The sequence below is a fragment of the Vipera berus genome (assembly GCF_964194415.1).
Source record: "Vipera berus genome assembly, chromosome: 6".
NCBI classification, from domain to species: Eukaryota; Metazoa; Chordata; class Lepidosauria; order Squamata; family Viperidae; genus Vipera; species Vipera berus.
This window is the reverse complement of record NC_138208.1, coordinates 18,626,672-18,653,714: the sequence shown is the minus strand read 5'-3', so window position 1 is coordinate 18,653,714 and position 27,043 is coordinate 18,626,672. Positions and strand designations below refer to the sequence as shown.

The 27,043-nt window shown below is 38.6% G+C and overlaps 2 protein-coding genes across 6 annotated transcripts in view; one reads left to right on the top strand and one right to left on the bottom strand.

Moving 5' to 3' along the window:
• Positions 1-10,490, top strand: part of ALG12 (ALG12 alpha-1,6-mannosyltransferase) — a 35,817-nt gene extending 25,327 nt beyond the window's left edge. For both annotated transcript variants that reach the window (XM_081330939.1, XM_081330940.1), the window contains exons 9-10: positions 2,640-2,715; positions 10,232-10,490. In XM_081330939.1, the coding sequence (XP_081187065.1) occupies positions 2,640-2,715; positions 10,232-10,469 (314 nt within the window). In that variant the 3' untranslated portion in view covers positions 10,470-10,490. The remainder of the gene's footprint in view (positions 1-2,639; positions 2,716-10,231) is intronic.
• ZBED4 (zinc finger BED-type containing 4) lies at positions 1,841-26,017 on the bottom strand. Of its 4 annotated transcripts, XM_081330938.1 has the most exons (5): positions 25,868-26,017; positions 19,686-19,783; positions 14,604-18,325; positions 13,007-13,061; positions 1,841-2,071 (listed from the first exon to the last, which is right to left on the bottom strand). In XM_081330938.1, the coding sequence occupies exons 3-4, from the start codon at positions 18,069-18,071 to the stop codon at positions 13,059-13,061; spliced, it is 3,471 nt and encodes a 1,156-aa protein (XP_081187064.1). In that variant the 5' UTR covers positions 18,072-18,325; positions 19,686-19,783; positions 25,868-26,017; the 3' UTR covers positions 1,841-2,071; positions 13,007-13,058. The 4 variants fall into 4 exon arrangements, with proteins under 4 accessions (XP_081187064.1, XP_081187063.1, XP_081187061.1 ...); XM_081330937.1 differs by lacking the exons at positions 1,841-2,071; positions 13,007-13,061 and adding an exon at positions 24,284-24,385 and having other exon boundaries at positions 13,105-18,325; XM_081330935.1 differs by lacking the exons at positions 1,841-2,071; positions 13,007-13,061 and having other exon boundaries at positions 13,105-18,325.
• Positions 26,018-27,043: the final 1,026 nt, after the last annotated feature.

Sequence of the window (27,043 nt, the reverse complement as noted above, 5' to 3'; positions counted from 1 at the left end):
TTGACTTTTCCTATCTAAGTGTAAAACTTTGCTTTTCTCTACATTAAAACTCATTTTGTTGGATAGGGCCCATTGTTCCAGTTTGTTAAGGTCTTTTTGAATCCTGAGCTTGTCTTCTGGGTGTTGACTATTCCTACCAATTTAGTGTCATTTTCAAATTTGATGAGTTCCCCTTCTATTCCCTCATCTAAGTCATTGATAAAGGTATTGAAGAGTACTGGGCCTAAGACGGAAGTGGGGTGAGGTGCACATGTAAAATACAACCTAGGGTGAGGGGTGGAGCTGCCCCCGTGCCCTGCACCTGCTTACATCAGGGCCTCGCAGTCAGGCCTCCCATGTCCCAACACCTGCCTCGCCTTGCCTTGCAGCAGCAGCACCAGCAGTAATAGCCCCATCCAGCAAGCGTCTGCGTGGCCACTGGCCTACTTCTGGTTACTGGCGGCTGCTTGCAGCAGGAGCCATATGGTGTGTCATGCTGGTGCTGCCACTCATAGCAGGAGGTCACGTGATGCATCGCACCAGTGCCGCCGCTCATGTGTGCCACAATACAATGCACCATGTGGTGTCCTGCTGTGAGTTGTAGCACTGGTGCAATGCACTACGTGGTGTCCTACGAGCGGTGGCACCAGGCACAACATGCCCTATGGTGTCCTACCACGAGCGGTGGCACCGAGCATGATGCACCACGTGGCATCCTACCATGAGCAGCAGCACCGCCGCGACATACCAAATGGTGTCCTGCTGCAAGTGGCCACAGAAGAAGTTAGGCGGTGGTGCAACAGGTGTCGGGGTGTGGAAGGCCTGGCTGTGGCGGTCCTGAGGTAAATGGGTAAGACACAGTAGGATTTTTTTCAAAGAATAAAATAAATACAAATCCGATTTCCGGTTTCACGTTGTAGTGAGACGGACATAGGAAAGCAGGGCTTTGCCTTCTGCGTTCAATTTTGTCCTGCTGGGGGCCTCAAAAGGGCCTAAAGTCACCCCAGAGAGGTGACAAAGAAGGAGGGGACCTTCGTAGATCACGGAGAGATGGCGGTCAATCTGTTCGATCTGAGGAAGCCCTCTGAACGAGCAGGTGAAACACTGACAGCTACTGACAGCCAGGGAAAAAAGCACCAACTAGCAAAATTTAAGCAACGCATTTTGAACTGGGTGAGAATATTTTTTTCCTGCTCTAACCCCCTAGAAAAACAGTGGCAATTTAACATCTTTGGGGAGAAAAATAGTCAGATTATAAAACCAAATTGAAAATAATTTAAAGCTGTAACATTGAAAAATTTGGGAGACTTAAAATATCTTGGAAACTTCATTTGCTTTGAAAAATATCAGACTGAACTCTTGAGAAATAAGTCCTGGTTTTAAGATAGACTTTTAGTGACATCTAGTAGGGACGCGGTGGCTCAGTGGGTTAGGACGCTGAGCTTGTCGATCAGAAGGTCGGCAGTTTGGCGGGTCGAATCCCAAGTGCTGCGTAACAGAGTGAGCGCCTGTTACTCGTCCTAGCTTCTGCCAACCTAGCAGTTTGAAAGCACATAAAAATGCAAGTAGATAAATAGGGACCACTACGGTGGGAAGGTAACAGCTATGAGAAACTTGTGACATATAGAGACATTTTGAATACTGATGGGTAATTACAAACTAAACAAGAATTGTAAGAACAGGGTATTGAGCTATCATGGTGGCCACACTTGCAAATCAGATACAAAAAAGATGCTAAAATATATGGTTTTGTAAAAATCAAACATTGTTTGACCAGATACTATTGTCATCAGATGAAAACCTGATTAAGAAACTGTAAATTTTTGTTAAACGTAAAGATGGAAGATGAACAAGTCAAAGAAACAATGATAACTTGGGGGGGGGGGAAATGGGCACAATGTAGAATTAGAAAAATGGCAAAACCTGTGGGAAAGAAACTATAAAATAACAAGGGCAGCTACATATAAAGAAAATCTATATAAAATGTTTTATAGATTACATTTACCACCTGCAAGATTAGCAAAAATGTTTAAAAACATGTCTTGTTGGAAATGTAGGCAAAAACCAGGCACGTACTTTCACCTCTGGTGCCCTAAAGCAAAAAAAAAAAAAAAAAGAAATTGGTCAAAAATACATATGTGGTTAGAGAAAATGTTAAGAAAACATGTAGATTTTAAGCCAGAACTATTTCTTCTAGGTATAATCACAGAGAACTATGACAAAAATGTATATATTTAATATTACATGTATTAATAGCAGCGAGAATTACATTTGCACAGTATTGGAAAAATGAAGAAACACCATTGGAAGAAGACATAATTAGGAAAATCTTGGATTGTGTGGAAATGGATAGGCTTACATTGAAAATGAAAGGGAAAGAAGATACAGAATATTTTCAAACATGGGATAATTTTTATAAGTGGCTAGAAAAACGGAGTAGAGAGTAGAAATGGAAGTTGTATTACTATTAATGTCAAATATGTGAACCCAGACATACTTGTTTATTAAGCACTAAAGATTTGTAATTAGAAAAACTTAATAAAATATCAATATAAAAAAAATAAATACAAATCCACAAGCTTGCCCATTAGTGTTGACTGGAATTGTTCCTTGCTTTCATATATTTTTATTTTTGTTTTTGTTTTTTTTGTTTTTTGCAGATGTTTCTGTCCACATTGATGGGGCTGCGGCACAGACTGGTGTGTCTCGATTTTTAGAAATCAACTTGAATTGGAAGTAAGTCTATTTGTGTGTTTGTGTCTGTAAGAAAGATTATTTTTTGCAGTTTGTTATATATCAGAAGTGTCCAACCTTGGTAACCTTAAGACTTGTGGACTTTTTGTGTGTTCTGGGCTAATATTCTTCAAGCTCTTAGTTAGAAGGTTGCATTGGAATTCAACAGCAAGGCAGAAGTAAAGGTCAGGTTGTGTATTCCGTCTCCTAGGAGTCCTTCTCTTTGCAGTGAAGATGAGGTGCCAAGCCTACACTAAAAATCAACATGCAGATTATCTAAAACTTGAGACCCTATTATATAAAGGTAAAGGTTCCCCCTCACATGCGTGCTAGTCATTTCCAACTCTAGGGGCCGGTGCTCATCTCCGTTTCAAAGCCGAAGAGCCAGCGCTTGACCGAGGATGTCTCCGTGGTCATGTGGCTGGCATGACTAGACGCCAAAGGCGCACGGAACGCTGTTACCTTCCCACCATAGTGGTCCCTATTTTTCTACTTGCATTTTTACGTGCTTTCGAACTGCTAGGTTGGCAGAAGCTGGGACGAGTAACAGGCACTCACTCTGTTATGTGGCACTCGGGATTTGACCCGCCAAACTGCCTACCTTCTGTTTGACAAGCTCAGCGTCCTAACCCACTGAGCCACCGCGTCCCTATTATATAGATCAGAGTAAAAGAACCAGTGACCTTCTAAACAGTGGCGTAGCGTGGGGGGTACAGGGGGGGGGCGGCCGCACTGGGCGCAACATCTGGGGGGGCACGCTCGCACTCGCAGCTCTCTGCCCCTGCCTGGCTCCTGCGAATCCGATCTGAGCCGCCGGGTCGCCGCCCACTGTGGAGGGGGGGTGCCAGGCATGCGGTGCGGTGCGGAGAGAGAGAGAGCTAAAATCCACGGGTTAGGGGGCGCAAATTACTTGCCTTGCCCCGGGTGCTGACAACCCACGCTACGCCACTGCTTCTAAACATTGATGAATTACAACTCCCAGCACCCTACTAAGCATAACCAATAGTGGAAGATGGTAGGCATCAATTTTCAGCAACATCCTTGAAAGGTCAGAGATCGTCCACCTCTGATTTCCCAGCAGGATTAGGTAGGATTCCTTTTTAAATCTAATTAGCTTCTGTGAGGCAGGAATGTGTAGTGTGTGGCCTCCAAACTTAGTTTTTGTTCATCTCTATAGCCCTCTATTACTTCACTATTACTCTGACCATTTTGAGGTGGGAAACACAACCATTGTACTGCAAACCTAGTACGGGGGGGGGGGGGGGAGTCCACTTTTTCATCACTATCCAGCCCTGTCATTCCAAAGGATTAAATATGGCCACCAGGCATCAAAATTTTGCCCAGCCTGATGCATGGTCTGATAGCTTCTTGTCCTACTTAAGGACATTTGCTTTCAGTATTCCAGAGTGTTCATTAGACCAAGGGTATTTATATTGAAGCAGAACCCCTTTAATTTGAGGGGTGTGTCAGAAATTATTTGTGTGTGTCAGGGTTAGTTTCAAATAAGGAGCTGCTGCTTTTTTGTACAACATATGTACCTAAGTTCAAACTACCTCCTGCCAAACTAATAATTAAAAACAAGTTTTTTTATGGTTTCTTTATAGTTTGTTTATGAAATAGAAGTAATTTTGGAATTGTAGGCAGATGTTTAGAATTGTTTATTAGATTTGTGCAAACATCAAAGGAAGATATTTTTCAATTAATATGAATCTGGGATACTGCTGTGTGCATAGGTTAAAAAAACTTGAAGTTAACCCCAGAGTTGAAGTTTTGTATCGTTGAATATTAAGCACAAAACCAAGAGCTCATAGTTCTTGCCAAATTACATTAATAGAAATCGTGATAAAGATGTACTACTCACTCAAAAATCTCAGTTATCAATTAAACATATGCAAATCAAGTGAGAATGCCCTTATTTGTTTTATAACTTCTCTTTCTGTTTTTGAGATAGCTAAAAAGGTATAAAATATTAAAACAAATACTAAACCAATTAAAAGATAAAACCCAGGATAAAAAGATATGCCTTTATTGTCTTTCTGTGTACTGAAATCGTGGTGATTAAATGCAACTCCAGAGGGAGGATGAAAGCGGTTCAGGAGAAGGCCTTTTGTCCTTCACGCCAGTTAGATCAATCTCTGACAGAAAGGGCATTTTCAGAAGGGCTTTTCCTGTAGCTCCTAATGATTGGTCATGCTCCTCAGTGTTAACACCAACAATATTTGCCTTATAAGTAATAGGCAATGTTTTAGCATGGGTACTACATGACCTCCATAATTTGCACAGGTTTGCAGCCTTCTGGCAGCATTTTCCATTAGTTACAACTTCTGTATGATTTTCCAGGCTAACCTATGAGAGGTATTTCATAGGATGCCCAAATTTGACCCATTTGGGAATGAACAGAGCTGGGTTTATGAGCCTTACTTGTGCAAATCTTCTCAGTAGGGGTATCACTTGCAATTCCAGTTGGCAACAAGGAGCAGGTTGGCACTTCGGATTCCTTACTTGATTTATAGGGGAAGTGTAGCCTCATCCCCAAAAGGTTGAATCTCAGTCATTCAGTTTACATTTAACCAACCTCAGCTCTGCTTTGCCTGCATTTAATTTCAATTTGTATACTTTCAATCTGTTAATGAACTTAGGTAACAGAGTTGGATGATAAGGCGTAGAAACAGTATCATCAGCATATTGATGGAACCCTACACCACAGTTCCAATTGACCTTTCCTAATTATTTTATGTAGATGTTGAGAAGAACAGGACAAATAAGATAATACCCTATGAGACACTAGTATCTTTTTGCACGTGATTTAGCAGAAAGGATCAGAAACACCACAAAAACAATGCAGAATAATCCCATTATTGAAGGAATCTGGGAGAACCAGTAGGGCAGTGTGTTTCAGTTTTTGTTGTGGATCAAACACTAAGGTGTTCATAATAGTCTCAATTCAATTTCTTGGCTGAAAGTTTGATTGAAATGCATGTATTTTGTAGGTCAAGAGAGGGTTTTATTGTTTGTTTGTTGAGAGGATTTTTGTTTTTTTCTTTCGGTGCCTTCGAGTCAGTATTGACTCCTGGACCAATCCTTGCTGTTTCTTGGAATGATGGGGATGATGATGATGATGGTTGTTGTTGTTGTTGTTGTTGTTGTTGTTGTTGTTGTTGTTGTTATTATTATTATTATTATTATTATTATTATTATTATTATTATTATTATTATTATTATTATTATTATTATTATTGAAATGGTGCCATGTCCTTCTTCCTGGGGCTGAGAGAGACTGATCCCAGGATTTGTGCCTAAGGTGGAACTAGAAGTCACTGTCTACTGGTTTCTAGCTTGGTCCTTTGACCACTATACCAAATTGGCTCTCTTTAAGAGACACGTCTCCTTTAAACAAAAGTTAGTACTTCCAATTCACAAGATATTGTTCATCACTTTCCTTAACTTCTATTTTGGTTTGTTTAATCAGCTAAAAGAAAGCAACAACAAATAAACAATTGTTAGTCCTTATCCATCCACATTCTCCTTGAAGTCTGTAACCAAAAAGAATACAAAATAAGACAACAAATGATTTCTAAGGTTACATCCTTACAATCTGATTCAGTGACTGCTATCCAGAAAACTTTATTCCCAGTAAGTAGTGATGTAAATTGTCTAAAGTGAGCTACCGATTGTTCTGGCCATCCATCCACATTGCCTCAATATCATGGTGAAGGAAATACCTCACAAAATAAAAAATCAGTTGTAGCCCATTCTGTGTAGACACAATACAAGCAGAGGAGTAAGTACTTTCAGCTGCCTCAGAGAATCTCAAATGGCCTTTCAGGTTGATCTGAGATGATCTATGGGAGAACCATTCTTTTATACATGTACATTAAGTCTTGATGATCAGAATAAATTCAGAGCTCATTGGAGCCATCTGGTGTTTGCTCCTTGGGAGGAAAGCCATGTCAAATCTAGACAGCACACTAAAAAGCAGAGACATCACCCTGTCAACAAAAGTGCGTATAGTCAAGGCGATGGTCTTCCCAGTTGCAATGTATGGCAGTGAAAGCTGGACCATAAGAAAGGCTGAGCGCCAAAGAATTGAAACCTTTGAACTATGGTGCTGGAGAAGACTCCTGTGAGTCCCTTGGACTGCAAGGCGATCAAACCGGTCAGTCCTAGAGGAGATCAACCCTGACTGTTTTTTAGAAGGCCAGATCCTGAAGCTAAAACTCAAATACTTTGGCCACCTAATGAGAAGGAAGGATTCACTGGAGAAGAGCCTAATGCTGGGAAAGATTGAGGGCAATAGAAGAAGGGGACGACAGAGAATGAGGTGGCTGGATGGAGTCATTGAAGCAGTAGGTATGAGCTTAAATGGACTCCAGAAGATGGTAGAGGACAGGAAGGCCTGGAGGAACATTGTCCATAGGGTCGCGATGGGTCGGACACGACTTCGCAACTAACAACAACAACAACAAAGAAAATTACAGACATTTTATTGCCTTGTTTTGAAGATGGACTGCAGTAGGCTTGACATAAAAGTTGATTCTAGCCAAGCTTGATGTTCTTAGCATTACAAGCTTTGATTTGGGATGAAAGGATTTATTCAGGTCAGGAATGTTAGAATAATATTTAAGAGAATCTGTATTCTAATAACAGCTTAGTCAAAGGGAAGCACTGCCTGAAGCATTGGCCAGTTGCTGAGTTTCACCCAGCAGCTAGCCCAAAGTCCTTCTTTCAATTAAAAGGTAAAGCTGACATATCAACCTGGTAACTAATATGAAATTCTGGAAGAGGAGATTTTTGTAGATGATGGAAAAGAGGTTCCTTGGACTACCCTCTTAAGGCCACATTTGCACAACATGTTAAACTACTCCAGCTAGTTAATGTGAATGCATATATTACAGTCTTACCTTAATAATTACATCAGGTTAATCAGAATGCACTTCTCTGTTAATTGTAATACAAAAACACGGGATAGTCACCATGTCTGATTAGAATGTTAAAGCATGGCTACTTGTTGGTTTGTAGATGTTTTTGCACCACACCTTTATCTACTCTAATTTATGTGAATATATAGTTCCTTTAGTAGGAAGTGTGACTTTTGAAGATGGAATGTCCATCACTTCTGGTGTACTGGAAAACCTGGCTTATTAGTTCAGTGCAAATTTTAGTTAGGGTTAATGAGGAATCGTGCTCATCCCTTTGCTTAATCACAGGGAGTCATCCATCAAGGTTGAGCTGTGAATGGAACAGGGGAAATGAGATACAGCATGTGTTCACTAGTTTAATGTAGTGTACAAATTGTATGCCATTTATATGCATGCTCCAGGGACTTGGAGATGCCATGTTATTTTCATTGCATATGTTCTTCAGTGAGACTGGAAGTTGGCAGACAAGAATTTGGCAATTTTGTGGCTCTTGAGCTCATAAATATTAAAAGGAAAAGATGGATGGGAGCAGAACAAATACCAAGCAAGGCTGAAGGCATTAATTGGTATGATTAACTGGAGCCAGCCAGTCAGGCACTCCTATTAGCTCCTTCAGTCTCTGTTCTCCTTCCACAAAAACTTTTCTCTTCCATCCTTTTCACTGTTGGAGGATGATGAGAAAGTGCATGAAGACAGAGAGGTTGATTGGAATAATTTTCTTCCCACTCAAATTATTTTGCCAGTGAAGCAGAAAGAGATATACAGACATTCAAGGTCTGTAACAGGAGCTTCAATGAAAAAGACTAAGCCACGGGAGCTTCCAAAGGCTGCAAAGGATATGTTTTTAAAGATCTTGAACATGAGATTCATTCTAGAAATTATAGTATTGACTGAAGAATCAGTTGGCTTGCAAAACAATTGCTCTTTTATTTTATGTGTTCTTAGAGAACTAAGTCCATTGGATTATAACATTTATTTATAAAGTAAGATATAAATTATATTCTAGATTATGTATTATATAAAGAATAATATATAAAGTATTATATATTATGTAAAGTAAGACATAAATTATAAAGCCAATGAAATCCTAGGTTGCAATAACAGGAATAGAATCAAGATCACGTGAAGTATTAGTACCCTTTTATAAGACCATACTTAGAATACTGCATCCAGTTTTGGTCACCATATTATAAAAAAGGTGTTGAGACTCTGAAAAGAGTGCAGAAAAAAGCAACAAAGATGATTAGGGGGCTGGAGGCTAAAACATACAAAGAAGAACGGTTGAAGGAATTAGATACGTTTAGTCTAGTGCAGGGGTCAGCAACCTGAAACAGTGAAAGAGCCACTCGGAACCGGTTCCCTCACAAAATGAAAAACTGGGAGCCGCAAAAAAATGTGTGCGCATGCGCATACATGCAAGCATGCGCAGAACAGGGTTTGACTGAAGAGTGGAGCCAAGGCGAGATATGCACCTACCCTGCATATTTGAATTGATTGGCTGAACTTTTTTAGTCCCACTTTTTTTTTTGACTGCACATGGCAGAGGACTGGGAGCCGCAGGAGACGGCTGAAAGAGCCGCATGCGGCTCTGGAGCCACGGGTTGCAGACCTGTGGTCTAGTGAAAAAAAGGACTGGGGTGACATGATAGCAGTGTTCCAATATTTGAGGGTCTGTCACAAAGAAGAGGGGGGGGGTCAACTTATTTTCCAAGGCAAGACAAGAAACAACGGAAACTAATCAACGAGAAAAGGAACCTACAAATAGGGTGAAATTTCCTGACAGTGAGGACAATTAACCAGTGGAACAGCTTGCCTTCAGACATTGTGGGTGATTCATCACTGGAGGCTTTTAAGAAGAGACTGGACAGCCACTTGTCTGGAATGGTGTAAGGTCTCCTGCTTGAGCAGGGGGTTGGACTAGAAGACCTCTGAGATCCTTTCCAGCTCTTATTCTGTTAAGATAAATGCTTATTGGAGCTTTTGCTCATAAATCCTATTCAGTATGGCTGTTACCTGTAAGTGTTGAGAACTAGTTTCAAATAACAGAGAACTTAGAAGGTAACACAAGAGACATACTTCATTTAACTAGATTTCCTCTGGCCATCACTAGGCTTCCTCTGATTACCATAGCTACGATTGCGTGTAGCTCTGTCCCATTCTATAGGCCTATTTTACTTTTCATATGACATTCCATTACCTGTAGTATTGCTGCTTTTGTGGCTAATAAATGATTCTGAACGAAATTCTTAAACCACCTATTTCTGTGCCCATGCTGTGCTGTATAACTTGTTTTCCATTTGTTCCAACAGCGATGGAACTACTTTTAAGTACAGCTTTAATACTGTATTACCTTCCCTTCCTGTTTTTTGCCATGGTTGACATGATCCTGTATTAAAAAATTCAGGTTCTTTGAAAGTAATCTCTCTACCATCCAGTTACCAAATGCTCTTTTAAGAATCCCCTCTGCTCTATGTAATTATTTCCTGCTTCATGGTTGTTTCCTATATTGTTTTCATAATGATCCTTCCTCTTGCTTGGCCACAACCTAATGAAGTATGGTTCAAGTCTTTTCTTACCTTACACTGTTCATTCTCTTACAGATATGACAAAAGGGAAGACCTCAAGCCAGGCGACCCACTTATGTTCTTATACACACATGTACTTATGGAGATGAATTCAGTTCAACTGTCACATTACAAGACAACTCACAAAGTTCTTGTGCATATTCCTGGCACCAGTGGAATTGGGTTGAATTTTACTGCACTGCCCCCTATTACTTTAAATTTGAAAACCAAACTAGTATTGTTGGAAAAGCTCCCCGTTTCTTTTCGAAAATAAATGTTAACAAGTTTGAAAGTTTTTCCTAGTTGTGTTGCACTGATTCAAAACCTTGACATGTCAGTGAAAGATCAATACTATTTGATCGTATTCATTTCATGTACGTGAAAAACTTTCATATAATATATATTACATATAATGCCAGCTATATTTCAATATAAAGTACATACATTCAAGACATTTTTTCCTATAGTTATATAGGAAATCTACTAAATAGTTGTCTTTATGTAATACTATATGCGGTTTAATGTTTTCACATTGTTTTCTATCATGTAGTCCCAAATGCTTCTTTGGACTACAGTATAAAATTATGATGTCAATTAAAAAAGATCTCATATACCTAAACCTGAATGTCATTAGGCTCAACAAAATCTGGAAATCAATGGATGCTATTTCTGTTTTTAATCTGTTGGGCAGTTTTGCTCATAAACAATATTTACATACAAGACAAAGCCCATCTTGTCATCCTGATAATATTCCTTGACCAGGTTTCCTTTGTCAGTTGTCAGTTATGGAGTAAACGTTAACAGTGTTATGGGAAAATCAAGTTGGCCTTGAAATATTAAGACAGCCAAGCATAAATCAAGAAAAATAATGCTGGATGTCAAAAATGCCATTTGTTTTCATTCCTCACAGGTTTTTAAGTGATAATTTCTAAATATATAGCTAGATTATTTAAGTCAGCTATACTGACTGTTCTCAGTGGCCAGATAAAGCAATAGGTTAGAAAGTATAATTGTGGATGATATACAACTTGTAACTGAATATATGCAAGAAAATATCTTACATAACCCTTGAAATCATTCATCAGTGTAGCTTTGCATAGTACAAGTAGGGTGCAAATTGACTTACATGGAAGTAATACCATCCTGTAAAACTGGTTTAACTACGCTGCTGTGTTCTCTTGTACAAGTTTCATCAATTTTGTTATTCTTTTATATCAAAGAAAACAATGTCTTCCTTGATGTACAACTTATCTATTCACAAAAGCTGCTACTATTTGGAAGGGAAACATTAATTTCTCATGTTCAAAACCTGCAAAACTTACCAGGTATCGTCTTGTTTTGTGGAAACAAGAGTCAGCTACTGGAAGTTCTTTAAAGCACTGCTTGGTTCCTTCTGGAAGAATGTACCATACTACTCTTTCTGCAATTGCCACTTGGCAATTATTTAATGTTAATGGAGGTGTACCTGATGTCTTATATGTATAATCAACTATGGTATGAATAGTCTTGTGGCACCTTAAAAACAAACACATAGATGTTCATTATGATAGCTACTGCAAAAAAAAAATCCACGAAAGATTATAATTGGATTGACATTATGTAAGATAACACAAGATTGAGGGTTTTTGGAAGGGGAAAAGAAACCCATATTTTTATAATTATGGTCACAGCATAGTTAAAATTGGTACTCAGAAATACTGTGAAGTGTTAAATAAATGACTAGATATAGGGATAATCTTTCTTCTAGAATTATATTTGTAGCCCTCAAATGTCACCTTAAGGCATAGATAATAAATTGATGTTTATTTCCTATTATTGAAAATCATTTTTAGCCAGAAGAGTTAAAACCATAGGTTCTGTGCAGTATTCTTTGACTTCATTTTAAGATTTATTATTTCAGAATATTTAGCTTTCTACACTAGCTGAAGTATCTGAAAGTATTGTTTTCTGTATTACATCTATCAGAGCAACCCAACATACCTTGTTACACAGAATGAACTCTTGTGGCCATGAATGCTGTTACCCAATAGCCTTCCATATTGTCAGCTTTACTTTTTAACTAGCCAAAAAGTTTAACTGTACATAGCAAATGTAAAGATTTCGTTTTGTTAACCATGTGAGACCCACTCATTATATAAGCACATGCATTCTATAAACATATCCCACACATTTGTGGCTACTGGTGGCTATCACTTTCCCAAATGTGCAAGCTAAATTAGTAGAGGAAAGGGGAACCAGTTTAACCACCCAAGATGTTTGGAACAACAATCTCTCAGTGGTATAACAATGGCCTATAGCTATGTGTACCCACTGACCTTATCTCAAGTTGCTGTCTAGAACAGACATGTCAAACACAAGGCCCGGGGGCCAGATCCGGCCCGCGAAGTGGTTTCATGTGGCCCGCGAAGCCATCCTGGAAACAGTGAGGGAATGGCCCCCATTGCCTTGGCCCTGGCCCAGAGACCCTCCTGCCAGAGACCCTCAGATCTGTCCCACTCCTGCCCAGGCCCCCATAGGCACCCTTGATGCAAACAATGTAGAGCTGGCCATGCCCACCCAGTAGGCCATGCCCACCTGGCCCCTTGAGGGCAACCGCAATGCTGATGCGGCCCTCAATGAAATTGAGTTTGACACCCCTGCTCTAGAACATATCACTTTTAGTTATTTCTCCCCACTGCTGCCCACAGTTCTGACCACTTTTAACATGGTCTGGTTTTAACTTAAATTCATTAATGAAATATATATAGTTAAATTGAGTAAGATTTACGTGATCACTTTTTTTTAAAAAAAGTAGCTTAATATTGTACTTACTGAAGATATTTCAAATATATTTGGGGCATACTGCATCATTACATCATATATCTCACTGTATGGGAGACAGAAATACCACAAGGAAATGTTTCATTGACAAATTAATTCTAAAAGTTGTTATATACAGATTATGCCCATACACTTTCGAGAATCACTAAGTCCCCACTGCATTCTAAGGGGGGAAAATGGCTGATGTAGACTCATTCTCTAAAAATTACAAATAAGATGTTTAATTTCAGAAACTGAATCCATCATTTATAAATACACTAAAACATAATAAATGCAAAAATTAGGCAGACATACAGTACAGTATTTTAACAAAACTACATCTTTCCTAAAAGCTGTAGTTAATTTATTTTCTCAAAGAATTTTATCAATACATGGGGGGGATGGGGAGAGGAGGGGGAGAAATATTCTTTTAAAATGTGGACAGCAAATGTAAATGCTATTTTTACCTGCTCTCTGAGGATTATTAAAACTCTACAATATCCTACTTGGCTGATAGACACTATCAATTATGATCAGTTCTATTATATAACATTCTAGCAGGACTCCTGTTTATGGGCTGGGCAAATTCTTCAGGTGCATGTGAAGTGCCTGTGCATGCAAGGACAATCCGATGCAAGTCCTGCGTGTTCTGAAGCACCTTTTCCAAAGTATTTGCACAACCTTAGGAAGGATATTCACTGAAAATCAAGTTCGTGTAACAGAAATAATGGGAGAATGCCATATATAATTTTCAGTTACATGGGAAACCTTAACTACATTTTCCCAAGAAGTAATTATTGTTTTAATTCATTCAGTTGTTAAAGACCTGGCATGATGCCCCTTTATATTTTTATCTTTCAATGCACTGCATTAAATAACAAACATTAATTGGAAAATTTTGAAAATAAACACCCAAAAACCTTATAAATACTCAAGCTCTAATTCAGTTACAGTGTAAAAAAAAACCTGAATAAAGACCATGAATGGCAAATTTAGATTACTGTATAACTGGTGTTTCTTAATAACTCTAGGTTTAGTCAAATACTAATTCAACTGCCCTCTTTAGTACATAGTTGAACATAAGAACATTAAGCCTGCAGTTAAAACCTGCTAAATAGGAAGATGGCTTCATTTCCACCTTTATATACAGCTTTTTCTGCAATTAAAGCAATGTTCAGCTAATATACAGTACCTGGTTTCTGTTTTTTTTACATAATTGAATAAAAAGCTACATAATAGAACTCTTTACATCCATTTTGCCATTCTATTCAAAATGTTTTAAAATTTCATTTACAATATTCAATCAAAAGCTACATTTTTTTAATAGTTGGGACAAAGACAAGCTAATTCTAATAGGATTTTTTTTTAAAAAAAAGATGTATGTACACTATATCTGGCCTGAAGGACTAGTGATAAGGCACATGTAGACATAGAGACAACTAAAAAATATAATTAAGTTTCAAACAAGAGGCATTGATTAGCTGTCATACATGGCCCCTAAATGGAGCAATTAAGTTACAAATATAGTAATTATCCAGTGAATAACAAGTTTAGACTGGCAGCCTGTTCATTAATTTCAATACTGGAAGTATATCAAAGGAAGATTTACTTTCAAAAATATAAGTTTTTCAAAGTGTTCCATTGTTAGTCTTGATTGACTAAAGCTGATGCTTTCATTGGATGTACTGAATAATCTCTCTGATGGAACGATGCTTGGAGGACAACCTAGGAATCGAACAGCCAATTTTGACAATACTGGCCAAGATGATTTCTTAAAATTCCAGTAAGTGAGGGGATCACAGTTATGTTCAAGCACTTCTTCCTCCAGATACAAAAGCACCATTTCCTCTGGCAACTTAGTCTTTTCTTTTGTAAGTTTTGCTTTTTTCATGTCTTCCATTAGTGACCAAAGACTGTTGTCCCCGTAAGAGATTTTAGATGATGAACCTATACCACAACCATTGGAAACTGGTTTATTATCATCTGAGGTAGCATTTAGTATTTCTAGCTCCCTGATTAAGTCCTGTTTATACTGTTCTGCTTCTTCTTCTGTGAATAAGGAGGTCTTATAACGAGGGTCTAAAAGTGTAGCAAAAATGTATCTTGGATCATGGAGTATGGAGGATAATCTACTCACCATAGCTTCTTTTAAGGACTTTAGCATAGTATCTATGCCCATTGTTTCCTCAAACAGTAGTTCAATTTTCCGGTTTAGAATATGAATCATTGGAATTACTTGGCTTAAGGTGGACATATGTGTACTCATCTCTCTACTTGCAACTTCAAATGGTTTGAGTGCATGACAGACAGACTGCATCACTTCCCACTGATCACAGCTTATTAATTCCCTGAAGCTACACTCTATAGACATTTCATCAATAGCTCTTTTCTGTTCAATTAGCCTTTCAAGCATATGAAATGATGTATTCCATTTTGATGGGACATCTTGGATTAGCTGATGCTGTGGCAAATGATATTCTTTCTGTAGCTCTGCCAATTTCTCTTTTGCTTTCGGTGAGCGATGAACACGTTCACATATCTTTCTGGCAATGCTAAGCAGGTTTTGAACCATCCTCTGGCTTTTAATAGCTTCATTTACTATGAGATTCACTGTGTGACAAAAGCATTGCACACTTGAATGTTCCCCTTCATTTAAAGTTTTTCCTATTGTCTGATTATCTGTAACAGTAATCCCAATCTGTAGCCCAATTGATGTTATCCAGGTTTCCCACCAATATTCTAGTTGCTTCTGAATGCTGATACCATTATAGTCACAATCAATCTGTGAAACATTTAATAAAGCTGAACAATGGTAATCTTCACACTGTGGTCGAACTCGCGACCCAAATGTTACCCAATGAGCTGTGAGAGTTAGATATTCCCGAGTTTGATTGCTCATCCATATTCCAGAGGTAAAGTGGACTACACCGCTTTCAGCTTCTTTAAGATGTGAAACAATTATTTCTTTCACACTATCATACATATCAGGAATCGCAGTATGAGAAAAATAAGATGGTGAAGGCAATGAATACTGAGGTTGCAAGTATTCAAGCAATCTATTAAAACCAATATTATCCACAAAAGAATATGGCTGAAGATCAAGTGCAATCATTTCAGCAACAAGACTTGTAATTTTTTTGGCAACGGGATGCGTGTCAGAAAACTTGTCAGTGGCTTCATCAAAAGATGAAGATCCCAAAAGATCTGTGCTCAGAGGTACGTGATTATTTTTAGAAGAGGACAATACTGGCTCTGAGGCATCTGGTTTTAGAACATGATTATGAAACCGTTGTAAATGTCTTAAAAGGCAACTGGTTCCCAAATTGGTTGGCTTCTTCCCTCGGCTTATTGTACGTCCACAGTGCATACATATTACTTTAGTTGAATCTGCAGAACAAATTGAAAAATGATTCCACAGTTTTGAGGTCTTTTTGCTACTAACAGGAAATATGACTTGAGTTTCATTAGTAACCATTGTGGGCAAGTCAGACAGTTTTGAAGCTGAACGTTCTGCAGAAGCCAACGTAGCATAAGGAGAATTTGCTAAACTGGTATCTATAAAGCTCTTTTGGATTCCTATAACTTCAGGATGCCTTCTGTATAAGTGTCTTGTCAAATAACTTGTGCCTAAATCACCTTTTCTCCCATGGTTTAACATACAGCTACAGTGTCTACATATAACTTTTAGATTATCCCCTGGAGACAAAGAAAAATGATTCCATACTTCAGATTTCAGCTTTCGCATTATGCGTTTATTCTGATGAAAAACAGAGCTATGTTCCAATAACAATGGGCTTTTTTCAGGAGAAGGAACTAAAGTAGCTTCCCCTATATCTTCTGATGATGAAAACAATGAGGAATCCTCCATCAGAGTATCTCCCACAGGAAGATTGGAATTATTTTCTTCAGCTATTCTGTCTGGAGAAGAGCAAACAGATGTTGGTTCTTTAGCTAATTTTCCAGATGATACAGAACTTGGGTCTCCATCTGAAGCTAATAAAGGTGGTAATAAAGTTGGAGGAGCAGAGTACAGAGGGGGTATGCTTGAACCTCCTCCATTCTCCTGCAGAACAATAGAACGATGAGCTCTCCACATGTGCCGTATTAAGCAGCTAGTTCCAAGATCTTTTCCATTCTTTCCTCTGCTGAATTCATTCATACAGTGAATGCAAACAGCTTTTGAGTTATCTAGAGGAGATAAATAAAAATGTTTCCATACAGCAGATCGTCTCCTTGAGCCAGATGTAGTCTTAGGAACTTGAACAGTTTTCTCTGCTATATTGTCCACCATTTCTTCACATTGACTGTTGGGCAGGTGTAGTGATAATCCAACACCAGCTTCTTCTTTATTGTTCTTTTCAGTATGTGATAAATCTGAAGGTATTTCTTCAATAGAAACTACAGGAAGAGATTCCTCCATAATTTGATCTGGGGATGGAATCTTAGAACAAGTTTTTTTAATTAATTTTATAGGAGTTAGCACTTGAGATAAATCTCCAGCCTCTGCAGGCTGAGGTGGCAATAGTAATGTAGGTGAAGAAAAGGAAGCTATAGCTGGTATATTTCCATTTTCCTGAATGAGTACAGTTGGATGAGCTCTCCTCACATGCCTCATTAGACAACTCGTGCTTAAGTCTTTCTCATTTTTACCTCTGCTAAATTCTTTCATACAGTACATACATATTGCTTTGGTACTGTCTCTAGGAGATATAAAGAAGTGGTTCCAAGCAGGGGACTTTTTTCGGGAGCTTATGTTTCTGCTTGAAAGAAGACTCTGTGTTACAGCTTCCATTGCAACATCATAGAGCGTACTGCTATATTGGGAAAAAAGAGAACCATAATCATCCTCATTCTCTGCAGAGATGAATTTGTCTGAGTTGTTACGGACAAAATTCTTTTCTCTGTCATCCTGTTCATCACTGCTGTCGATCTGTCTTAGATCTTCTTTTTCAGTTTTTATATCTATTGTTTCCAAAATACAATGACTATCATCTTCTGGTTCCACTTTTAAATTGTTGATTTTATCCATCATCAAATTATCACTGATTTGCGGAGACTCTGCTATATTTGTATCCATGATTAAGCTCAGTTATTTCTGCTGTGTATTCATATCTTATTGAAGATTTGGAATTCAAATTAAATGTATTTTAAATCATGTAAAAAGATAAAGGTAAAACAAAACGTTGTGTTTTAGGCCCAGTTGTCTGACTCCCAGGATCTTTAGATTTCCAGATTCTATATCATTCTTTATAATGCTGGCACTATATCCTTTGGGTGGGAAGTCAAGAAGTAGTTGAGTATACATTCAGTTCTACTATCTGCTTCTATCATCTAGAAATAACAGAAAGAAAGCAAGTTAAATGTCGCATTTCAAAGTTTGATTTATTCCCTTAAATAAACAATAATCTGCTTACTTTAGTTTTAAGGGAAAATAAATAACATATTTTGAGACAAAGTATAATTTTTAAAAAAAACTTGCACTGTAGTTATTTGCATCCATTGTTACTCCTGGTAAGGATTCAAAGAACTAGTTTATATTTTTTCATGGGCAATGAATTTTGCTATTAGAGTTCTATATTTATGAAAACATTCTTTTTCCTTAATGTTTGATCCTGTAAATTTTATTGAGGCCTGTGCTTATAGGATGATTTCGAAATTGCATTCAGAAGTTTTCCATTAAAAGTACAATATCCATTTATGTATTTGTACATTTAACCATTAGATGACAGATAGAAATATATGTTAGCTATAAAAAACACAAATCTCCCTGAATATTGAACTTTCCTTTGTAAAAAGGAAAGAGCAAATAGGTGGAACTATTGGAATAATTGTTTGACTGAGATTTTTAAAATTATTGTTTTCCTCTTCCCAATCCCCTTCAGTCAAACAAGAATATATGAAATTTTCTGGCAGGCTAGACCTAAACCTTTGTGCAAATGTGTCTTTAGACCACAATATAGACCAGGAACTGAGTACTCAGTTCACCTGACATGAAGCAAGCAGAGGGGTTATATTTCAGTTCCCACCTTCATCAATTTAGCTCCTATCATCAGTAATGCCCCCTGCCCAATCTGCATAGCAAGTTTTGGATAAGGTAAATACATTAATTGGAAAAATGTATTTTTGTTTGTATCATTATAGTAATCCGAAGAATTCAACTCTTTTTTTGATGTTTGAAATGCACTAGATTTATAGACAGAAAAGTGGGACATCATCATAATCATTGTCATCCTATTCCCTCTCTTCTATTCCACTAGCTCAGGGGTAGGCAACCTCGGCTCTTTTATGACTCATGGACTTCAACTCCCAGAATTCCTGAGCCAGCATGGCTGGCTCACGGATTCTGGGAGTTGAAGTCCATGAGTCATAAAAGAGCCGAGGTTGCCTACCCCTGTGACTAGCTCTAGAATATTTCCTTGTCTGCTCATGCTGCAGTCCAATGCTTCCTATATTTTGCTAATGGTTTATTATCTTTTGTTTCCAAAATGCTGACTTTGACACTATATGGCAGATAAAAAGTGAAAAAAAAGATATGTTTTCTTCTCAACAAATAAGAAATTAAGGAACAAATAAAACTGCAAAATACAGCTAACTGAAATAAATTAGAGCAAAAGAAATTGCCTTTGCCTTATGATTTATAAATGTTTTAGTCTACTCAATTCAACAATGCCTGCCATATTATTTCACCCACCTTGTAGGTTTCATCTTTCTAATTAGGTCTCACATGAACTAGGAGACAAAGTAACTTTCACACTTTACTGAAAGAAGAGATCAGCATTTTCTTCAATCCTGTACAAAAGACAAACAGCATTTACGTTAGTATGTTTTGCATGTTTTTCATTATTACTCTTTGTAGAAAACTTTTGATGGAGGCATCTCTCTCCCCCAACAATAATGATTTAGCCATTTCAGATGTAATGGTAACCATCTTCTTTAGGTACTGGGGTAACAGACTCCTTTCTCACACTTTCTGGACCTTATGGATATTTATCTATGAAAATATCAATTTGCAATTTGATAATCCTGTTTATAAATATATATATAGGCTATAATCCTCCATATTTGGACAACAAAGAAATTGTGCTTTGTAAAATGCCACAATTAAAATCTCCATTCATGCATTCTGTATAGGAAAAAAACACACAAAATATTGTATTCTCATCACAAGTAACAATTTATTGCCATTCTAAAGATGGCCTACATATTAATAATTAGCAATTTGAATTTAAAAACTGAATAATTATATCTGAGTCAAAAAAGGAGCTCAAGCAATAATAGCAGAATATTTAAGAAACTTTTAATAAAGGCTGACCTGATTTCTTATGATACTGGAACAATTAAAATTTTCTAAGCATTTTGTTAAGCTACCAAAGTGAAAAACAGCATTATTACAACACTTATTTATTCAAGACTATATTTGGATTTGGGCCAAGTTTAAAAGGATAGTTTTAATCAGTTTCTCTATGCACCTGTATTTGATTTTGATCAAATTATACTTACATCATTCATTTTATTACATCATCCATTTTATTTCTGAACTCAATATACAATGCCAGAATTTTTTCTTTTAATACTTTTATTATCCAAGGTATATTATCTTTCCTGCTGTGAATCAATTGTACACAGTGTATTTAATTTATGGAATACCTTGCTGCAAAATAACCTGTAATATACCAACCAAAGAATTATTGCAGCTTATGTTTTTTCTCAATTATAACTGCTTGGTTCATGTACCAAGATTTGCTTCTGACTTTGCTAATTTTCTTTTTTGAATACCTGTCTAACGATGTTAGCTAAAGGTAGCAATAATTATTATCCCATGTTAAAAGATATCTAATAGATGAAAATATAGCAAATTATTTATTCTAGTCTTCATCATACATCTGGATGAGGGAGCAAAAAAATGTTTTAACATAAAACTACTAAACACTTTTTCAGAAACTACAAACAAGCTACCTCTACTTCTATCCTAGTCATATTTTTCATAAGAGAAAAATACAAGTTTTATACAACTATTTCACTTTAGATTTTGGCTCTCAAACCACACACATACCCAATAACCATGATTTTTCATGTTTTTCACTGCTATGCTAAAATTCCTAGTAGCTGCATTCAGATAAACCATGGTTCCTCATAAAAGGATAAACTTAGTCTCCGTACTCTAGGACCCAAGGACGTAAATTAAGAGTTTCAGATGTTCTATTTTGTTACATTCTCCAAATCTGACAGTTTCCAGTCTTAAGTATTTTTTGAATGAAACTCAACTTTTATGTTTGATTTATGTATATAACTTGCTAAATTTATATCCTATCTTTATGGCAAGAGTTAAGATGATATGTTTAAAAAGGGACGCGGTGGCTTAGTGGGTTAGGACCCTGAGCTTGTCAATCAGAAGGTCGGCAGTTTGGCGGGTCGAATCCCGAGTGCAGCGTAACAGAGTGAGCGCCTGTTACTCGTCCCAGCTTCTGCCAACCTAGCAGTTCGAAAGCATGTAAAAAATGCAAGTAGAAAAATAGGGACCACTCAGGTGGGAAGGTAACAGTGTTCCATGCGCCTTTGGCGTCTAGTCACGCCGGCCACATGACCACGGAGACGTCCTCGGACAACCGCTTGCTCTTCGGCTTTGAAACGGAGATGAGCACCGGCCCTAAGAGTCGGAAACGACTAGCACGCATGTGCGGGGGAACCTTTACATGTTTAAAAATGGCAAAAGTTTTGAGTTTTGACAGGTTGACCTATGATATTTAAGTAAAAGCTTCAGATCTTTTGGTCATTTTTCTACTAGTAGGGAGGAAAACATCCGAGCTCAAAGCTGTGTTACAGCTCATTTTTTTATCAGAATCATTATAAGTTATGTCTTAGAGCAGAGTCCCCCAACCTTTTGGGCACCAGGGACCGGTTCCGTGGAGAAAGGTTTTTTCATGGACTGGAGAGTGCATAGTTTTGTGTGCTGCTTCAATCCCACGGATGGGGCTTTGCTTGTTTGTGCGGACTGGTTGCTGGCATGCTGCGGCCCAGTACTGGTCCACAGACGGGGTTGGGGACCCCTGACTTAGAGCTAATATTATACATGGCTTTCACCACCACCTTATGGTGATTTAAGAAAGATAATTAAGTAGTAAATACATGCATCAGCATAATATTTAATTTTAATATATCAAATATTGTAGAGTACAAAAAATTGTTATATTTTTGTAAAAATATAGAAAGGATAAAAGTTCAACTACAAATTTAACCCATTATGGTAGCTGTATTGACCATAGATGCAAAATAATTGTGTAACTCAGAAATTATTTTCTTAGAACAGTTGTATTGTTTGTGAAATTGGCTTAAAAAATACTGTATGTATTTAAAAAAAGAGTTACAGATCTGTTTTCTGAATTAATAAATGTTTACCTTCTCAATGACTTTCCACCCTTTTTAAAATAAGTCAATTTAGGCAATGTTTCTCTACACAGGTAGTCCTCGATTTACAACCACCATTGAACCCAAAACCTATGTTGCTAAGTGAGATATTTGTTAAGTGAGTTTTGCCCCATTTTACAACCTTTTTTGCCACATTTGTTAAACGAATCACCAAAGTTGTTAAGTTACTACCACAATTGAATCTGGCTTCCTCGTTGACTTTGCTTGTCAGAAGTTTGCAAAAGGTGCATGAACCTGGGACCCTGCAACCATCATAAATATGAATCAGTTGCCAAGCCTCTGAATTCTGATCATATGACCATGGGGTTGCTGCAATGGTCGTTAAGTGTAAAAAATGGCCATAAGTCACTTTTTTCCAGTGCCGTTGTAACTTTGAACGGTCGCTAAATGAACTGTTGTATGTTGAGGACTACCTGTATTTATTGCAGAGCTACTACCTAATATTTGTCTAGAGAATGCAAGGATGCTTCTTTTAATTGAAAATTTAGAAACAACCGGAAGGTGCAAATGGTAAAACAAGAAAAAGAAAATAGAATGACAAAAATGGAATATAGTATAAACAATGAAGTGCAAAAATGAATACTTTCTATAAATTATATAGTTAAAGAATGTAGCCTTTGCTACACATACACCTAACTTTTCCTGGACTGAAGTTGCTCACATTCTACAATATAAACACAATCATCTTGAGATTGTAATTGCATGTTTTTAGTTGCTTATATAGAATCCCTAAGATTCTCACAGCTGATCTTTTTTCAGTCATGAATTGAATGTATTAGTTATTATTAAGGTAAAGGTAAAGGTTCCCCCGCACATGCGTGCTAGTCGTTTCCGACTCTAGGGGCCGGTGCTCATCTCCGTTTCAAAGCCGAAGAGCCAGCGCTTGTCCGAGGACGTCTCCGTGGTCATGTGGCCGGCATGACTAGACGCCAAAGGTGCACGGAACGCTGTCATTATTAACTACAATCAATTATTTTAATGTTAGCTAACTAGAATAGCTATGTCTTAACATTCTTGGATGTACGTTGTCATTTAGTCAGGATGGTGAAAGGTCAGATATTTTCAACACTTTTAAAGCTTTTTCCCCCCCCAAAAAGGATTCTAATTTATGCCAAGTAATACTGAATAAAAAACCTATGAAGAAAGTATTGAAATGTAATTGTTTTTGTTAATTTCTAAAATTAATTCTAATTCAATTAAAATTATAGACAGCTGGCTACAATCCTAGGTTAGATTGTCTATAAAAAAGCTCTACATTTTCCTGAGCAAACATGACAAAAGACTTTTCTGTATTTGTGATGAATTTATTTTACTACAATTCAGGTTGTAATCAAGTGTATGCGGAGGTTTAAATGATTATAATGCCTATGTCCAGGGAAATATGGCTAGAATATATTAGTAGCAGTTACCTACTTTTTTCAAGATTGAGATCATGGAGTATGTAATTTTGTATATCCCTTGTTTGTCCAAGTTCAGTAACAAGTATCTTCTACTATCTTTCTTTGTCTAAATGTTTACCCATCTTTCTAAAGTAGCAGTCTTTAGATTTCAACACACAGGAAAAAAAATCACATTTCATTCTAAATTTTAAACCATGAAAAATAAAAAATGTCTGTTTAACAATTATGTAAGATATTTATATTGAAATCTTAAGAAAAAATAATGCTCCATAAATAAACTATTTTTCCTGACAGATAATCTCAACCATTCTTTAAAATTCTTACAGATCTAGTCACATCTATGCTATTAGAATGATTCAAAAGACATAGAAAAAAGTTTTGGAAGATTACCGGTATTTCAATATATGATTACCGTAGTGAGATTATTATATGCACATAGAAGGAAAGATTAGGTAGTACCCACCATGGAAGAATAGTTGGTGAAATTGACAGAACTTGCTGAACAGCCAAACTGACTTCTTTGATTAGAGAAAGATCATTATTGATATTCATCAATAACTAGCAACTGCTTATGGATTTTTTGAAGAAAAAAGAAAGAAAATGGTTTTGAGAGCATGGCATCTTCAGGGGGATTTTGTGGGCTGCATGAAAGCATTGGGTCTTGTATCTTTAAATGATCTATCTCTACTTGTTGTTAGAACATACAGTAATACTCTTGATGATTTTATCTAACAACCTACCCTCAAAGCTCTCATCAAAGATTTTTCACTAACTTTATATGTGAAACATTCAAACTGAAAATGCCCTGGACTTAATTTGGAGATTTACTTTTTTATTTATAAAATCAGACTGGTTTCTAACACTCCAATCTCTGTGCTTCCAAGTGACTTCTACATTAGTTCCCTAACATGAGCACTTTCTTCCCCACCTGAAAAAGAGACAACTTTAGAACCGCAGAAACGTACGCTGCTATGTAAACACTGGCTGGAAAGAGGTAAACCTGGATTGCTGTTGTTGTGTTTTTTTTCATCTAATCAACAGAAATAAGGCCTGAAAGTCCTTCCTTCACAACTGGACTCTTTAACAGGACTTTCAATCAGGACCCCAGAAGTCTTCTTCATCTTTGGTCCAGGAAAGGAGAGCTGCGCTGCTTTTAAAACACACACACAGACACAGACACACGCACCCCTTGCTACGCCAAGGGTCCCCCTGAGTTGTTGACAAAGGACGATGGGTGATGGAAGGAAAGGTGCGGTGTCGCTCCACCCAGCAATGGCTCAACACCCTCCTTTCCCCAGCAGCCATATGGCCAGAGATAACTCTAGGGCCACCAAGTATGTCAAAAAGAGAGCCAGGGAGCCAAGGGACAACAAAAAAAGGGAAAGAAAAGGGGAAAAAAAACGATGAAGCCTCGGTTGAGGTGGCAGGCAAAGGCAGGCACTGTTTGTTAGAAGGGGGCGGCCCTGCTCCAAACGAACGGTTGTTTTAAGTGCGGGCCTGCGTGGATCCTGTGTGTGTTGGGGGGGTTGGGTGAGGGGGGGGGGAAAGAGAAAACGAAGCCGAGACAAAGCCGGGCATTAGTTCTGCACCATTAAAGCAAAGTGCGGCGGCTCTGGGCCTTCCCGAAGGGACTTCCCCAAGCGGGGGGGGGGGGCGGGAAGAGAGGAGGAGATGGCAGGGAGACCTCGGTGACCGCGTCGTCCGGCTCACCTCTTGGAAAGGGACCCACGGGACTCCCTCTCCAGGCTCCGTTCCTGCCCTCAAACAATAAGGCCGGCGCACGCGAGCGAGCAGCGCATCCGGGCCACGGACGGCGTTGGTTCCTGAGCTCGGCCGACTCCCGATTCCACGGCGACCCTCCCGGCTCCCGCCACGGGGGTGGGGTGACGAAAGAGCTCCGTCCCCAGCGGAAGGATTTCAGCGGGCGGGGAGCGTCCCTGCCACGGCGGTGGCGGAAAGGAGTTCGGGGGGGAAGAGGAGGGGGGGGAGGAGCAGGAGACAGGCACCCGCGCGTCTTCCCTCACGGGCGGGTCTTTGCTTTCCTCACCTCTCCTTCCAGCGCCTCTTGCTCGACCTACCGGCGCCGAAGAGGTTAACAGGAAGGTTCGCGTATCCCCGTCCCATTCATTTCCCCACTTGCTTTGTCTCCCGCTAGAGCGACACTGAACTCGACTCCCCCGGCTCGGACGCCCCGGCTCGTACTACGCATGTGCAGCCCTCGGGTGGGGGGGGGAAGCAGAGCAGCGGCAGCAGCGGCAAGGGAAGGCGGGGCCAGGGCACGGCACGCAAATCGGAGCGGCGAGCCTAGATGGCGAAAGGCGTCGCGACCTCCGTTGGCCGGGTGAAGGCGTCACGCGCACGCGATCTTCCATCGGCGCAGCGGTGCGCGTCATGAGGATGTCGCGTGCTGTCGTCATGGGTTGGAGGGAGGGGGCAGGCAAAATTGAAGAAGAGCGCGACAAAATGGTTGCCGTTGAGGGAACGGGGACAAGAACTTGTGTCAACCGAAGTTGCAAGTGATAGATCCCTTATTCAGAAACGGACGCGAGCCGAGCGCTACGGTTTCCTCTTCAGAAAGAAAGAGACGCACAAATAATCTCCGATAAGGAGCGGATACCGTTTATAAAACTGCTGGAAAACCTTACTCCTTGCGCGCGTCTCAACTGCCCTTTCTGGAGAATAACTACCTAGATTTCGGTTCCTGGGTATATCATCTTCATCGGCCGGATGCCATATCCTGCTTTCTTGGGGGTGTGGGGGGTGAGGTTTCAGGGATGAGAGGCTGTATTAACCACTTCAAACATACATTTTGCCCCTTAGTATGATCAAGCTCTCGATGCAAAAGGGGGGAAAAATAATCAGCCTAACTGGAATTAATGCAAGAGTTGCTTCGCGTTTTCTACTTCCTTAATAACTGATATTCATCCCAGTGCTGCAAATTAAGCTAATCTTTAATACACAAGAGCATTTAAAAGACAAGTATTTAATAGGGTTAGTAAATACCTATGGTATATCAGAAGTTGCTTCCAAACTGTCCAGATTTACGTTTTAATTCTGATAGGAAAAACTGGAGTTTCAGCATGGCCAGTGTACTTATAAACACATTTTTTTTTCTAAATGGCTGATAATTTTCTATCACACGTTTTTCTTTTTTTTTTAAAAAAAAGCTAATTTGATATATGTACTTCAACCCCAATCCCATGCACAAAGTTCCAAATGTTCC